Genomic DNA, 18,077 nt, shown 5'->3' with positions numbered 1-18,077 from the left:
AATTGTTTTGTTAGTTGAAGCTTCTCAGCATAAATTACAGCACACAGATGGCTCTTACCCTTACTGACACACACATACTCAGTCAGTTCCTGGTAAGTGTGTGACGGGGGATACTTTCTGTTTAACTACAAACAATTCTGTTGGAGGAACATCCACAACTGAGCATTATACCAGAGGTTGAAAATACCGCCTCAGTTGTAAGGTTCTTTTATTATCACATGACTGGTTTCAGGCTCTTATACACCCATCTTCAGGTGTTGTAACTTGGTGCTGTGACCCCGGAGCACTGTGGTAGATGGGTACAAGGCGTGCAACGCATATAAGAGCCCGAAACTGGTCGTGTGATAATAAAAGAACTTTACAACTGAAGTGGTATTTTCAGCCTCTGGTTTCTGTTTTACCTTATATTATTCCTGTTCTATTCGCTTATGGAGTGTGACAAATTACTTCTATAGTTCTTTTTTGTCTGCATGAGCTCTACGAGATCAATGTTTATGGACTGAAGAATCTTCGTAGCTCGAAAAATCAATTCTATAGATTTTATGACAATTTTTTTAAAGAATAACTGCCAGTTAAAAATTATCTGGATTTCTGATAACTGTCTTTTTATTAAAAAAAAAAAAGGCCTGTGACTAATATAAGCATTCTGTGTATATGTTTTGTAACGTGTTAGTCCTTTCATGGTGTGGATTTTACACATTAGAGCAGGGCCAGCCATTGTGTGCCAAACATGACACGGGTCACAAGCGGGCGAATGCTCCACCTGTATTGCCTTTGCTCGTTCCTTCCTGGAAGTACCCAGTACTTCATTTAGTATTGTGACATGGCATTTTTGTTTTATACCTCTTTTCACCTTGGCAGAATCATGATGTTGGTGCTGCTCACCCTTTACTATTCGTTCGTTGTATGAAGGATATTTACAGGTCCAGTGGCTGTTTGTACAAAAGGAGACAGTCCAGCAATGTATCATCACAAGCCTTTAAAAATAAATGGGAATCACAGAAGAGAGGAATGAGAATTCTCAGTATATATTATGCTGTTCCTTAGGGGGGGAAGAATTCATTGTGGCATTGAAAGAATTAAAAATATAGTTACCTAAATGTTTTGATGACACTGTCAATCTTACAGCTGTTTTTGAGACAATTTGCCATTTCAGTTGGAAGCATCCCTTCGCATGTGCAGATATAACTGATTTACCTGCAAAGGAATTCCCATTTTAATGACATTGCTTGCCACAGGCAGAGTTTCCACATTTCCATAATGAATTCACAAAAGTGCTGCAATATTTCGATCATCGCATTAGTGTGAAAGATTGCAAAAGTAAGTCAGTCATGATTAGGTGGCTACTTTAGTGTGAAAATCAGTGAAATCGTCTGCATCTGTGCATTTGGCAACAGCTTGCACCAGACAAAAATTATTTCTTCAGCACACCAAAAATAATTTAATAACACTGAAAATTTGCTTTGTTTTGTGATATACAGGGTGTTACAAAAAGATATGGCCAAACTTTCAGGAAACATTCCTCACACACAAAGAAAGAAAATATGTTATGCGGACATGTGTCCGGAAACGCTTACTTTCCATGTTAGAGCTCATTTTATTACTTCTCTTCAAATCACATTAATCATGGAATGGAAACACACAGCAACAGAACATACCAGCGTGACTTCAAACACTTTGTTACAGGAAATGTTCAAAATGTCCTCCGTTAGCGAGAATACATGCATCCACCCTCCGTCGCATGCAATCCCTGATGCGCTGATGCAGCCCTGGAGAATGGCGTATTCTATCACAGCCAACCACAATACAAGCACGAAGAGTCTCTACATTTGGTACCGGGGTTGCGTAGACAAGAACTTTCAAATGTCCCCTTAAATGAAAGTCAAGAGGGTTGAGGTCAGGAGAGCATGGAGGCCATGGAATTGGTCCGCCTCTCTCAATCCATCGGTCACTGAATCTGTTGTTGAGAAGCGTACGAACACTTCGACTGAAATGTGCAGGAGCTCCATCGTCCATGAGCCACATGTTGTGTTGTACTTGTAAAGGCACATGTTCTAGCAGCACAGGTAGAGTATCCCATATGAAATCATGATAACGTGCTCCATTGAGCGTAGGTGGAAGAACATGGGGCCCAATTAAGACATCACCAACAATGTCTGCCCAAACGTTCACAGAAAATCTGTGTTGATGACGTGATTGCACAATTGCGTGCAGATTCTCGTCAGCCCACACATGTTGATTGTGAAAATTTACAATTTGATCACGTTGGAATGAAGCCTCATCCGTAAAGAGAACATTTGCACTGAAATGAGGATTGACACATTGCTGATAGTGCCTGCACATGCTGTACATGTACGGAAACAACTGGTTCTCCCATAGCACTCTCCATACAGTGACGTGGTCAACGTTACCTTGTACAGCAGCAACTTCTTTGACGCTGACATTAGGGTTATCGTCAACTGCACAAAGAATTGCCTCATCCATTGCAGGTGTCCTCGTCGTTCTAGGTCTTCCCCAGTCGCGAGTCATAGGCTGGAATGTTCCGTGCTCCGTAAGAAGCCGATCAATTGTTTCGAACGTCTTCCTGTCGGGACACCTTCGTTCTGGAAATCTGTCTCGATACAAACGCACCACGCCACGGCTATTGCCCCGTGCTAATCCATACATCAAATGGGCGTCTGCCAACTCCGCATTTGTAAACATTGCACTGACTGCAAAACCACGTTCGTGATTAACACTAACCTGTTGATGCTACGTACTGATGTGCTTGATGCTAGTACTGTAGAGCAATGAGTCGCATGTCAACACAAGCACCGAAGTCAACATTACCTTCCTTTAATCAGGCCAACTGGTGGTGAATCGAGGAAGTACAGTACATACTGACGAAACTAAAATGAGCTCTAACATGGAAATTAAGCGTTTCTGAACACATGTCCACATAACATCTTCTCTTTATTTGTGTGTGAGGAATGTTTCCTGAAAGTTTGGCCGTACCTTTTTGTTACACCCTGTATGTTGTTGCGAAATCTGAATATAAAACCATCATATGCAGTATGACTGTACTACCATTTAAGTGCAGTGCATTCACAGTTTTTCCCTCTCCTGCTCAGACAATATAGTGTGGGGTGGGGGGCAGGGGAGACGTGCACTCATGCCAGGGTATACTCCTTGAGCCAAAATACTGGACAACCCTGCGGTAGAGCAGTACCGTAACATTTATCTTAACAATGCATTGAAGCTTGCCATTTGCTTTCCATGCATTTCAACTTACGTGACCAGTCATAGTCCCTAGTCATATCTGAACAAATTGTTACTTCTTGGTTATGACATAGCTGGTGGTCATTTGATGTTGTAGGGAAAAGAGAGTCAAGTGGATGCTGTAAAACGTGAGCTTGCTGCAGGAAGCTGCAGTGACCACATAGTATTGGCAGAGGCAGTACGGAGATGGGAAGCCTCAGGTTCGGGGCGTTCTGGCTTTTGCCATCGTTATTTCCTCTCGTGGAACACTCTCACTTTACTAAAGTAAGTGGACAGTATTCTCTAATATTATCCTACATTTTTCTTTTTTTCATAATTTTGCTCATTAATTGTCAGTGTGTCCAGCACCTTTTCCATTATAATTATAACCTATAACTCACAGCAAATGGTATTGTTACTGTACTTCTACAAAATTAACTATTAACCATTTTGTTATTTAAAATTGTCTTCAGTCGAATTAAAATAGCATAAAATCCAACCTTCATGGAAAAAGTGGAGGCAGACACAAACATATAATCACAAATGAGCGTACACAGTAAAGGGTTATATATGACAGTAGTATCTGTTCCCGAAAGAACAGTTACTGTGGATGACCATGCAGCTTTGCTAGAAATGAAATGATAATTAAATAGACACCCTAGCTGCAAGCAGGCGTTGATACACTTCATTGGGGACATGTTGAAAATGTGTGCCCCGACCGGGACTCGAACCCGGGATCTCCTGCTTACATGGCAGACGCTCTATCCATCTGAGCCACCGCGGGCACAGAGGATAGTGCGTCTGCAGGGACTTATCCCTTGCACGCTCCCCGTGAGATCCACATTCCCAACATGTCCACAACACTACATTCGTAGTGCGCCTAATAGATGTTTGCCCATCATACTCATTACTCGTGGCAGATTAATCTACCAAGTCCCGTACGAGTTCGGACATAGCGTGTGCGTTCACACAAGAAGGTCAAAGGCCGGGAACCCATATTTTTAACTATATATCCTCTGTGCCCGCAGTGGCTCAGATGGATAGAGCGTCTGCCATGTAAGCAGGAGATCCCGGGTTCGAGTCCCGGTCGGGGCACACATTTTCAACATGTCCCCAATGAAGTGTATCAACGCCTGCTTGCAGCTAGGGTGTCTATTTAATTATCATTTCATACAGTAAAGGGTTCCTTCATGTGGTAAGAGAGAAGCGCCTGTTTGATAAACCAAGACTAACTGTACGTTACATCTGTGAGGTTTCAAGGTAAGCTGAGACACACCAGGAAAAAATAAGAAGAATGCAAGCAGTGAAATTCTAGCAATGGAAAATATTGAAAGTTTTGCATGAAACCCCTTGAGTGTGAGCTTACAAATGGCCAATGATGTTCACTGTGCTCGAAGCCCAATTTATTGTCTACCATGCAGCCACAATATTGGCTGCTAATGGCAACAGGGGGCAGGGCTGGAGGTATCCAATGGTGAGTACAGCATGAGGCTATGGGGCATGGTTGACCTGCTGAGTCGATGTGTAATTCGCTACAGTGCTAGTAGTGTTGATACAAAACAAACATTGCATTATATCTACTAAAGCAGTTGCTGAAGTTGACATTTTGTGACTAAGAAATTTTGCAGAGTGTAAAAGAAGTAGCAGATGAAATATTAGCATTTCTGCAAGATGAGTCAGTGGAAAGTGTGGTGTTGTACACACTTGGCTGCGTGGACAATGTACATGAAGAGAACAATGATGAAAATACATGTTTAACAAGTGAATGTGCTATTGAAACAGGCGTCAAACTGTGTTATTCATCATCCTTGTCAAACGAGGAGCCAAAAATCCCATCTCCAGTGAAATGTTGTAAATGGCAATCGTTGTCTGAGGAGTGGGTACTAAACACAATTACATTCATGGAAGATCATCTGCAGCATAGTAAAAAAAAAAAAAAAAGCAATTATGAGTAGATTTCGAATAAGTCTGCAGCAATATGACCATGCAGTGCATGCACTGCGTAAGAAAAACGACTGATATTCTAGGGAGGACAAGGCACACATGTTACAACAAAGATGCTCGATACAATTTACGGGATGTAATGTAATTGGATAGGTACAAAGTCTCTCACCAAGCAGCAGGAGCAGCAGCAGGAGAATACACATACAAAACATGTTACTTATGCAGTGTTTTGAATCCAGTGGCTTCTTCTGGCAGAAGGGTTGTAGTGGAAAGTAGAAGAGTGAAGGAAAATGACTGGTTAGGCTTAGGAAAAGTAGTAAAGTTCAGAAACCTGGGTGAGGTGAGACTTAAGAGACAGTATCATCCATTTTCCAATTTCATGACAGGCTCCGTGACAGACTGTTACCCATTTGGTTGCGTGCCATTACATTCCATCTGTACGCATCACCCCATTACACCAATATGATTCTACATGCACTGTTAAAGAGTGGATACTTAGCTGAACATCTTGCACAGTATGTAATCCCAAGGAGTTCGCTTTTGATCTTGATGGTGCAAACCTTTGCGATCACTGTGGCCTGCCATTCAGTGTTCATTTTGCAACAACAATGGATGATTTGTTGGTGACCTTGGGTGTAGAAGTCTGCATTTTGATCGTTCGTGAAGTGTTCCACCAAAAAAAAATCACTTTGTTGTCATTTTGGAAATGCTTGTCATGCAATGGTTTCTTCATGTGAGGGCGAAAAGGAAGAAGTCATTGGTACAATGCCAGGAGGATTGGGGCCACTTTTGTTCATCAACATTTATACTCGTTTGAATACAGTGTCATATGCTGGTGCTTTATGGCCAAATGCTTCCAACAACTTTCTGTGGATTTTTGGAGTGTCTTTCTCCTTCATGTGAAGAAAATACATTCTGCGTGATACTCCAACCAATTAGTTGACTATACCACATGGATTTCAGCTCCTCTAATAATGTACTACAGTACTGTGGCAGGAGGATTTCATTGTGTACTAAGGCCGCAGACATGTATCTGGGAAGAAACAAAAAAAAAAAAAATCACTCAACTTTTGATGGATGTGGCATTTTTTTTACTGAGACTGTTATTTATTTAAACTTGTTCTTCATTTCACTACTAGTTTTGGCTTTTTAAGCCATTATTCAGTGATCAGTTGTATAGAAAAGCTTACTGTACGGTATTACCCTTAAAAAAATGGGAACACGATAGTGCAAAAGTAAATTAACCGAAGGATAGTTATCTAGGAAAGAAGTTGTAAGTATAAAAATAGCAGCAAATTTCAAATTTTGTCTTTTTAATCATTTTAGTTTACAAAGGTAACTGTTCTTGAAGTTTTGGCAGTCAGTTTGTGCACATAAGGTGAGAAATGTGCAAAGATAAAACATTTATGAAATAATAGAAGTGAGAGCAGTCTAATAATTTCAAATTACACATACACAGTCCAGTCACATTAAGGTGATGACTACCTATGTTCGACGCCAATGTGCAGTAACCAGTCACAGATGGCAGGTGGCAGTGCTAGCAGTGAAGGGTATATAAAGCATATTGAAGAAATGCAGATAACAGTGCAGTCATTGTCGTAATGCAGAAATGGAGTGATTTACCTGACATCCAAAAGGGGGCTTGATCATTGGCTTTTGCGCCAAGGGTGGAAGCATCTCTGAAATGGCCAAGTTTTTATTGTGTGCCACCATGGTAAAAATATACCATGCCTGGCAAAATGGAGCTGTTCAAAGCAGGTGCCAAGGCAAATGTGGTGCACCATAGGACATAGTTGATAGGGGTGAATGACGACTGGGGAGCTGTGTACTGGTGAATAGATGTGCAACTATTGAGCAACTGACCGCCCAGATAAATGAAGGGACTATCAACAGTGTCTGTCCAGTGACCATTGAGCCAACATAGTTGTGTATGGGCCTCAACAGCAGTCGCCTGGTTCTTACATCCCTGCAAACCGCCCTTTATCGACATTGAAGGCTAGAATTTGCATGCTAATACCACAACTGGAGATCGACTGGGTGGTGATGGTGGCCTTCTCAGATGATTCACTTTCTATGCTCCATCAGATAAATGGCCGTTGGCACGTACAATGTGAAACATCTGAAAGCAAACACCATGCAACAATTGTAAGGAGGGTCAAGGCCAGAGGAGAGAGTGTTAAGGTCTGGGGAATGATTTCATAGTATTCTCTTGGTGATATCATCATTGTAGTAGAAGGCACAATGGATTTACACAAGTATGCATCTATTCTTGGGGGCTGTTTAGACCCCCACATGCAGTTCGCCCCATGATTCCTCAAGTGAGAAACCTAGCACAGCTGGCCACAGCACTGGAGTGCGCATGGCTCTGCATCCCTGTTGGTACTGTCCAGAACCTCATTGGCTCTCTTTCTGCACATCTTGCAGTCTGCACTACGGAGGTTGGCTATTCAAACTTTCAGCAGCTGGTCATATTAATGTGACTGGACAGTACGTGTACCTGTGTGTGTGTGTGTGTGTGTGTGTGTGTGTGTGTGTGAAGCTTTTGGAGCCAGGGCTTTATCTGGCAGAAGGGTTGAAGGAGAAGGAAGAGGGATGAAGGGAAAGGACTGGTGAGGTTTAGGAAATGGTGAGAGTTCCAGAAAACTCTTGCCCAGAACTCCTGGTCATGGCAGACTTATCAAATGAGATGGGATAGAAAGACTGATTGTTAGACACTGAACTGGATGAGTTTTGAAAACCTGAGAGCTTGTAGGTGGAAATTGGGTAATAAGCAAAACAGACATTACTGGACAAAACATCGTGCAAGAGTTAATTGAGGCTTGTGGGAGTGTGGAAAAATGTACAGGTCACAAAATATAAGGCATAGAAACTTAAAAGGGAATAATTAGAGAAAAAATGCTGAGACGAAGAAATTAACGTGAATTAAGGTCAGGTGGGCTGTGAGACCCAAGGACATGTTGTAATGCTATTTCTCATCTGCATTGTTCTGAAAAAGTGGTGTCAGGCCCCTCACAAGGACTGACACGTCAATCCATAGAACCTCTTACCCCACGGAGACAATACACTCCCATCTTTTGGCTTCTTCCTAAGATACACAATTACACTGCCCATCCCACAGTTACTGGTTTCAAAGCACCCACTGAACATATATGTACCTTAGTTGATCAACACCTGCAACCTATGGTACAAGGACCCATGTCCTATATTAAAGACACCAGCTATCTCCTATATCATTTGAAATCTGTACCCCTCCTACAGCCACCAAACACCTTGCTCGTCACTATTGATGCTACCTTCCTCTATATCAGCATTCCCTATGTTACATGGTCTGAATGCTGCTGAACATTACCTCAGTTACCTGATTCTAAACCTATACATCCTTCCTGCCCATCTTAATCAGCTTTATACTTATGAACAACTACTTTACCTTTGAGGGGAAGATGTACAAACAGGTCAGAGGTGTGGCTGCAGGAACTAGATGGCTCCTTCCTATGCTGACATTTTCATGGTTTGCTTGGAATCATTGATGACATCTTTGCTATATGGACTCATGGTGAGGCTGACTTGTCAAAAGTTTTGGAATATCTAAATCATTTCTTCTGTTCACATTAAATCTGCTTACAAACAAAGTACTTATATTCTGGCATGTAACATACCTGTTCCATGTACAAGTATGCCCTCAGTAGTTGCACCTCCATTGAAACTGGCTGAAAATTTGGTGTTTGGATTAGATTAGATTTACTTTCATTCCAATTGATACATAGTGAGGAGGTCCTCCAGGATGTAGAATATGTCAGAATATAATACATGACAAATATTTACAACTGAAACGAATAAGCTAATTACCTTACACAGGTCCCAAGTGGAATGATCGTCATTTTTTTTAATGACTACTATATGAAAGAATCATTTTACAAACACTAATGCACTGAATTTAAAATAAAAAAGTTTATTTTTGTTTATAAGGTAATAAACATGTAATAGAACTACTATAATACTTATTTACAATGAACACATTACTGCACTGAAATGGTGCGGGAGTTAGACTGTACTTACGCGCGCGCACACACGCACACACACACACACACACACACACACACACACACACACACACACACACACTGGTCATACTGAGAAATTCATCAATGGAGTAGAAGGAGTTGGCCACCAATAAATCCTTTAGGCTTCTCTTAAACTGGTCAGACCCTGTAGTACTCCTGCACCCATTTCTCTAACCTACAGCTTCTGCCCCTGTGACCTTTAAGATTTTGCTTATGCACCCTCTCATCACCACCTGTACTAGCCCTGTAACTTGCAAAACATATACTATCAAAGGGAGGGACATCTGTGAAATGACACACAGTGTACCAGCTGTTATGTAAACACTGTTTGGTCTTCTACATTAGTATGGCTACCAACAAGGTAGCAGTTAGGATGAACGGACATGAAGCACACAGTATTGTGTTGCAGAGCATGATCTACAACGTGACAGTCGTGACATCAGTGCCTGATTTACCACTTGTGCCATCTGGATTCTCCCCCCTGACAGCAGTTTCTCAGAGCTGCACAGGTGGGAACTAGCGCTACAACTTGTCCTTGGTTCTCGACACCCACCTGGCCTTAATTTACAATAATTTCTTCCGTCTCAGCATTTCTTTAAAGTAACTATTCCTTTTTTCATTCCATTTTAGTTTCCTACCTCTTTTAGTTTTTTACCTGTCTATTTTTCACTGTGCCCCTCCCACCTCTGTTATGGATGGTGCACATACCTTATCATTGTTATTAACTCATGCACAGTGTTTTAGCAGTAATCTCTGTCTTGCATATTACCCTGTCTTCCACCTTTAAGCTCTCAGTTTTCCAAATCTCGTCCAGTGCAGTTCCCAACAATCAGTGTTTCCTTCTATCCCATCTGGAACGTTTCCCCTGAACTGCGGTTCTGAATGACTTTTCCGAAATCTACCCCTTTTCCTAGACCTCTCCAGTCCTTTTCCTTCACCCCTCTTCCTTCCCCTTCAACACTTATGCCGGAGGAAGGAGCCACTGGCTCTGAAAGCTTGCATAATTTTAGCCTCCTTTTATATGCATGTTCTGCCACTGCTTGCTGAGTAGATTTTTTTATCCATCCAATTACATAATATTGTCAAAAAAGAAATACAGGGTCCATCAAAAAGAATCATCTGATTTGGCACATATATATTTCTGAAACTGTTAAACATATACAATGAAATTTGTTTCTTGATGATCAGGAAATTCAAAAAGTTTTTTTTCGTATCTTTTCATAGGTGTTCAATGTGCCCTCCTTAGATGCATGGCATGTCAATGCTGTATTCCAGTTATTCTCACACATGCAGTGAGCATGTCTTGAGTTACAGCTTCCACAGCTGCTGTTATGCGATGTCTCGGCTCATTCATTGTTGTTGGTAATGGAGGCACATAAACAGAGGGGTTTTTTTTCTTTATAAACCCTAAGGCTGAACCAATATGCCCAGTGCGACTGATCCATCATTCAGTAATCCTTTGATTTAAAAATTCCCGCACTTCCAGATGCCAGTGATACTTAGTGAGAACCATGCAAAACCCAAGAGTTTTCTATTTCCAACAGTATGTTGTTCACGCACATATCTCAAATAACTTAATAGTTATGATTTTTTAAAAATAGGATGATTGTTTTTGATACACCCTGTATATTGTAATCCGGGTTGATATATTGAGCCTTCGAGGCATGTATCATACGTAAAGCTGTGTTCTACTCCAGTTCACAAGTCACACCAATGATCTGTATACCCATTCAAGGAAATATTTGCTTGTAAAGGAAAGTAGTGCATATGCTTTTTTGTGATGTGAGTAGAAGTTATCTTCTTTTGCTCCAGTAACAGCTGCAGAACATGAAGAAGTCGGGCCTTTCCTTGGCTGTACGTGGGATTTCAGAGGCACTGGTTAGCAGGAGCTGTACTTCAAGAGAATCAACTATGGCGACCAGATTAAAAGAAAAATGTAAATACAGTAAATGTTACATCAGGCGACAGATCTCGTGAAGTGTTCTGACAGCTTCAGCTACAAGGAGTGAGCCAGCAGCTACATAAAACCATAAACCAACAAGAAAACCACTCCAAGTGATGGCTGTCAGCCACTGCCTTTTCCTTGGTGAGAGGTTACACGTGAAATGTGGTATTCTCATCACACTCTTGACTATGGCTATCGGAATATTGAATTCCCTAACAATTTCTGAAATGGAATGTCCCATGCCTCTAGCGCCAACTACCATTCCATGCTCAAAGTCTGTTAATTCCTGTTGTGTGGTCATAATCATGTTGCAAACCTTCTCACATGAATCACCTGAGTATAAATAACAGCTTCGCTAATGCACTGCCAATGTATACCTTGTGTGCATGGTACACTGCCATCTGTATATGTGCATATCGCTGTCCCTTGACTTTTGTCAACTCAGTATATACATCACTTTACAATCATCACATCCAATTTTATTTATTCCTGATTTATTTAATAATTTCATTCCATGGGCACTGTGTCTTATAATACTTTTTATATCATTTTCAGTGTGAAATGCAATTTTGTTTTTCATAGTTTAAAGCTTTGGCTATTTTGTTTCAAATGTTACCATGATATGGGGGACTATGGAATTAGAATTCTGTGTAGTCATTTGTCTCTCTAGAGTAATATCTTTTTTGGCTTCCTTTTTAAAGTGTAGTTAGTACATTTGATTAATCATTTTTTTGTTCAGAATCAATGGCTTTGGCTAAATTTCTTTGTTAAGCTTGTCTTCAACAAGCTGAAGATTCATCATTCGTCATATCATTGCATGAAAGTATGCCTTTTTTGTGGATTACTGAATGGCACAACCCATTACTGATTAATTGTCTGTAGTTGTTGGTTTCCAAAAAAAATCCAAATTTGTGCATTTTTCTTTATTGTAATATCCAAGAAGTTAATACAGTTATTTACTTCTACTTCATTGGTGAATTTGGTGTTATCATGCATATTATGTAGTCGTTGCTGCACATTACCAATGTCTCCCTCTGTACTATTCAGTAGGACTAATTTGTCATTAACGTAACATTTGAATTAAATGATTTTGTCAGCTGTCTGTTTAAATTCCTCGGAACATAATTAATGAATATTTCAGCCCAGGTTCCCAGGATGCAGTTTCCCATCTTCCAGTTGGGACTACAGCATTCTATTGAACACATTAATTTACTTTCACACCATTGTGTTTCCATTTCATAGCAGTAATGTACTGTGCTTTTCTAGAAAGCTGATCATTGGATAATGGCCTAAAAAGGTGAAACTTGTTATGAGACATAGGAAAAGTTTAAACAGATAAAAACTTCACTGGCAAAACGCTGCATTCATTTAATAGTATATGACCAGGGTACCATCAATGAAGACGATGTACATAACTTAATGTTTTAAAATTGATAATTCAGATTTTATGATATCCCACATAGGTGCACACTGTATTTACTGGCACAAACCCTTTGTCTGTGTCCATTCAACTTCAGTGGTTATCGTGCCATCATAAATAGGTGAACAACATGAAAGAGGTGTTGAGTCACAAATAGGCACAACGAAAATACAGTTAACAAATAAACTTTCAGCCAAAAGGCCTTCTTCTGAATTACACACACACACACACACACACACACACACACACACACACACACACACACCAATGCTTCTGGCTGCCCAAGGCCAGACTCTTGGCCTCAGCAGCCAGAGACAGTGGTCACGTGTGTGTGAGTTGCGTTTGTGTGAATGTCTGTGTTGTCTAATTCAGAAGGAGGTCTTTGGCTGAAATCTTACTTGTTAACAGTCATTTTGTTGTGCCTGTCTGTGACTCAGCATCTCCGCTATATGGCGAGTAAAAATGTACCCTTTCCGTAATATTGTCATCCTTCCATCTAGGATTGTTTGAACAATATAAGAAATAGAAATGTGGAGCATCATTCATAGGGTACAATAATAATAATAATAAAAATAAAAATAATAATAATAACAACAATAATTTATGTTTTTTCCATTTGCTTGTTGACAAAATCAGAATAACTTCAAAAGGTTGTTTTTTTCTAAATTCTCGTTATTAAGACAATAATTTGTGATTCCTATAGTTTATGATTCCTATTGCATAATTTTGTGAGGAAATTTTATTTTGCAGAAGAACTTTGTATTTGAAATTTCATAGAACCACATCCTTTAAAAATTTTGTCCCTGCTAATAAACTTTTATCTGAACATTGGCCTATAGTTATTTAAAATACTAAGTTCTTGATTAAAAGAATATGGTTCAACTTATCTAATAACCAATAATTTGAAGTTAGTTTAAAATTTAATTGTTTATATAAAACTGTAATAATGAACACTGTTTAAATTCCACTCTAAAAGAGGAAGACTACATTAAAATAATATTTAAAAATGCATACTTACTACTAAGAGATACAAGGATATGTGTGTTACAAACATCATGTTATTAGATAAATTATGTTAACACGAATGATATGACTTAACCATGATGAAATAATTTTTGAAGTGTTGGTATAAGTACACTCCAACTTAATCTCTATATACAGTTATAATTTAAGATTGAGTTATTGTCATTGTGAAGGGTTGGCATTAGAGTTGATTGGAGTTGATACAGTATTGTCGGTAGTAAAGATTGATGCTCAGTATGTAATTGATGGGTGGTGTTTTGAACTTTGAGTAACACTTATTGCCCAGTAAACTATAACTTATTAAGGCTTGAAGAATTCTTTGTAATGCTTCCAGCAGAATTCTGTATAAGAGCAGCACAGCAGTAAATAAATATTTTTGTATGAACTATTTCAGCATGTTGAGTTTGTCAGTCAGCCACCGATGTGCTCTTAAGGCAATGTTTTTTGAACACTGATCTTATATTTATGAAAACCTTCACCATGACTAGTGCTCTTGCGATATTTCTCATTACAAGTAGTTACACATCAGCTGGTGCATGATGTGAATATTCTGACAGGGGCTCTCATAATGATTGAAGTGTAGTAGCTATGATCAGGATTGGTAGCTACTGTTGAGATTGCCTGTAAATTGATTCAGCATTTGAAAGATACACTTATCATACGGCTGTGAAAGATATGGCAGATGACAGATGCACTGCTTATTGTGCACTTGGTATGGAGCTAGAAATCAGATTCATGTCAACACCGAAGAAGATGGTGTGAGATATAGAAAAGATCTGATAACTACATACACACTCCCTAAGTAATATGTTCTCTTGTTCCACTCACTCTGAGATTAGCAGTTTGTGTGCAACTGTGTTCTTCTCATTTGCATCTAATGCTAAACACTAAGATACTACAGATAGATGTTCAAGAACAAGATGTACCAATGTGTGTATATTTTTAATTTTGAATCTTCCTTATATTTCTGCATATTTAATGTATTTTCTAGTGTCTGATGCTTGTGATTGACAGAACAATTTTATGTTTGAAAGGAATATGAAGAAGCAGTTTGCAGAGCATTTGTACGAGATGAATTTTCTTGCAACGGCTGATCCAAAGGATGGGAGAGCCAATATTCACTCCAATAACCGCAGTCTTATCAAGGCCATTGTATGCGCTGGTCTGTATCCTAATGTTGCCATTGTCAGGTACGTCACCACACAGAGCAATAACTTCCTGTTCTTGACGATAGTTTGTGTATATGTAGTTAATAAATTTTGTTGCAGTGATCATGTCAGCTATGACAATTCTAACAAATAATAACAGTGTGAGCAGTATGCCTCGTTGATACAATAAATTGTGCAAATTGAATATGATTCTCAGCAATTTCAGCTTCTTTCAAATGTATTTCAAGTGAAATACATTGCCTATTAATTTAGAAGAAAACAAAATCATGTTCCATACCCACGAGAATCATCTAATTTTTTGGGTCTGTGGAAGAAAAACAGAATCTAATTTGTATGTTGTGGGTACTCCTGCTACACATCGGACCTAAGTCAGGTCTCCCATTGTTGTGATATTTTAGTAATCTTCAGCTGTCATTTCTTCCAGCAAATTATATGTGGGTGAATGAGAGCCATTTCAAAACCAAAGGTTCCCATTTATTTTCGTGGAAACTACAAACTGGTACAGAACGCCAATAGTACTGTTAAATAAAACATTTTTTTTTCATACCACCATTTTTCCATCTAATTACTACCATTCATTAACAGGGTGTATATGACTCGGGACAACTGGGAAATCTGGGAAAAACCCGGGAATTATTCGGAATTCCAGGAATTATTCAGAATTCCAGGAATTTTTCATTGTTTTAGCTTTCAGTTAAATTTTTGTAATTTTGACTGGTAAGAATTGATTCTCTAGCAAAGAGTGTTACTGCATCCTGCTACTGGAGAATGATACTGCAGCAATAAAATGTAAACAAGAGGGGCAAAAAATAAAACTTTAGTGGTAAAGGAAATGCACCATTTAAAACAACAAAACAGCAAAAGTATGTCAAAGGCCATAGGGTGAAGACTGTGTAACTTCGTAACAATAAACTGCTTTCTACGGGCGTGACATCACAACTGTTTACATCGGGTTCGTTTGACCAGTTGCCAGCAGGATCATGCGCATGCGCAGTTGACTCGTGTATGTGCAGTACCTTCTCCTGCTTCCTGCTACTTGAAGTGTGGCTGTTGGCTGTATCAGCAATAGCAGCAAGCAACTAGACACAAACAAGAAAAATTTTTCTCGCACGCCCAAGCTGCTAGATTCGCGCATGCTGCTTCTCTTCGTTTACAGCTCCCATGTCCAATGAAAACAAAGCGGATTTCTGTGTCCAGGATATATCAAGTTAATTAAAATACATTCACATAATTACGGAGGGCAAAAATATATTATTAGTTTGTTTTCTGATTTTATTTTATTTCCAAGTTATTAGCAATCAAGCATTAAAAGTCTTGCAGAGCAATGAAGTTATTTTTGCAAGTTTGTTAAAGAAATTTAGCTTTATTAACCTTTCTGCTGAGGCAATCATTTTATTCAAAACAAAGTGTTTCATTCCACAGTATTGGCTAGTTCCAAGTGTTCGCTGAATTTGAAGTGCACGTTTTCATCTTCTGCCATGTATGACACTATGCCATAATAAAGAACCAAAAATGAGATCAAACAGTACTGGCACTCCAAGAAAATTTACATCCAAAAACCTCTGAAATGCTCAATATCAGATGGGACCTACTTCATTGTGAATCTGGAAAAAACCAATGTGCACCTCAAGCTGAATTATGCATTTTAGTATGGTGCATTTTAATATGGCTTACAAAATTCTGTTGCTCTTGGAGTATCCTCTGATCTCCTGTTTCTTTTATGGCGTAATGTAAGCTCTCTTAGTGCTTTATACATCAACATGCTGGCTTCCTACACCATTACAGCTGCGCACGCGCGATAGTGCCTGTTCTCTGGCGCTCTCTAGCAACTGCTAAACCAAATCTGTTTCTAACAGTCTCCAGATAGTATTGCGAATGGTGGTTCAAAAAGCGTTACTTTAAAAGTAAATTTCTTTTTATGCAAGATGAATTATGTTACGTGTGAGAAAGTGGGATGAATTTCTTAAATCACAGAGCGTTTAAAACTGAACACTTACAAGAATTTCGAGCCCAGAAGATCAGACATTTATGTCATTATTTTAAATTTACTGGCAGATTCGTGTGATGTATCTTAAAGTATAACTAACGCTAAAAAGATCAATATTACATGTGAAAGCTTCGCTTCTCTTGTAGCATGCTTGAGACCAGTATTATATGTGAAAGCTTAGCTTTTCTTGCAGCTATACTATGCATATTAATATAATCTGTTTACTTTTCCTCTTTGTGTGTTCGCGCTACGTAACAGTGATCTTGGTATTGGCCAACTATAACACATGTCCTGTGCTCTGAATATAGGCTGTCATCAGCTGGTGAGATCATGTGGCATATGACTGGCTTACAAAAGGACATCGCAATCTTGATTTCAACGCTCTGGAAACTAACATGCTGTTTTTGGTGCAATTCGAATTTGTACTTTCATAATAGGAAAATATGCAGCGTAAATGTTGCTGCACATCAAAGGTCTTTCCAAAACTTCTCTCCATCTTTTTTTTCCTGGGAAGTTCTATGCCAGTGTATAAAATGTTAACCATTCAAAGAATTGATAAGTTTTACAGTTCCCAGGGAAAAATCTACAGAAAACCTACTGTCACTTAGCACAGATAAAATGTATTTTCACTTGGGATAAAGCATATTTCTTAAATGGGATATCTAGGAATAATCCGGGATTTTTTTTTCCCTTGTCCACGTTTACTCCCTGATTAAGCAATTTTGCCAAAAACGAATGAGATCCTGCATGCTGTGCATGTAAAAACCTGAACCAGCTGAGGCTAGCCACCACTGTCTTACATATTTGACCCCAGCATCTGAGTCTGGCAAATGTTGGCTATACAGCCCATCTTTCATAGGGCCAACAAGATGAAGTCTGAAGCTGCTAAATCAGGACAGGGGACAGGATAGGAACCAGCAAAGTTCGGGAATGAGTTCCATAGTCACAAAATGGTTAAGGATCCTGACATTATTATGCTCCAAGCAGAAGTTCATCATTTTCTGTGGCTTGATTCTGGAAATTCAGACAATTCAGGCTTTCAGCCTAGTCAGTGTCGTACTGTTCGGATTTGGCAGTCACTTTAGCTTCCATGACTTCCAAAAGAGCCATACCCTACCTATCCCAGATGACTGCAGATCATTTTGCCTACTAATGGTTGTGCTTTAACTTCTTCATTGCTGGAAAATTCACATATCACCACTTCATGGACAGTCTTTTGGATTCTGGCTTGTAGCAGAAACTCCATGTCTCACCATGAATGATGTTGGCATTCAGAAAGTTTTCACCTTTA

At 39.3% G+C, this 18,077-nt stretch overlaps 1 protein-coding gene and 2 non-coding genes across 6 annotated transcripts in view; 2 read left to right on the top strand and 1 right to left on the bottom strand.

Moving 5' to 3' along the window:
• Positions 1-18,077, top strand: part of LOC124776718 (ATP-dependent DNA/RNA helicase DHX36-like) — a 239,928-nt gene that overhangs the window by 178,891 nt on the left and 42,960 nt on the right. For all 4 annotated transcript variants that reach the window (XM_047251833.1, XM_047251834.1, XM_047251832.1 and 1 more), the window contains exons 15-16: positions 3,356-3,522; positions 14,665-14,820. In XM_047251833.1, the coding sequence (XP_047107789.1) occupies positions 3,356-3,522; positions 14,665-14,820 (323 nt within the window). The remainder of the gene's footprint in view (positions 1-3,355; positions 3,523-14,664; positions 14,821-18,077) is intronic.
• Positions 3,948-4,022, bottom strand: Trnat-ugu. The gene has a single exon. It is a non-coding gene; the product is annotated as a tRNA-Thr (tRNA).
• On the top strand, positions 4,258-4,332 carry Trnat-ugu. The gene has a single exon. It is a non-coding gene; the product is annotated as a tRNA-Thr (tRNA).

This window comes from Schistocerca piceifrons, chromosome 2, assembly GCF_021461385.2.
Source record: "Schistocerca piceifrons isolate TAMUIC-IGC-003096 chromosome 2, iqSchPice1.1, whole genome shotgun sequence".
Lineage (NCBI taxonomy): Eukaryota > Metazoa > Arthropoda > Insecta > Orthoptera > Acrididae > Schistocerca > Schistocerca piceifrons.
This window is presented reverse-complemented; position numbering and strand designations above follow the sequence as displayed.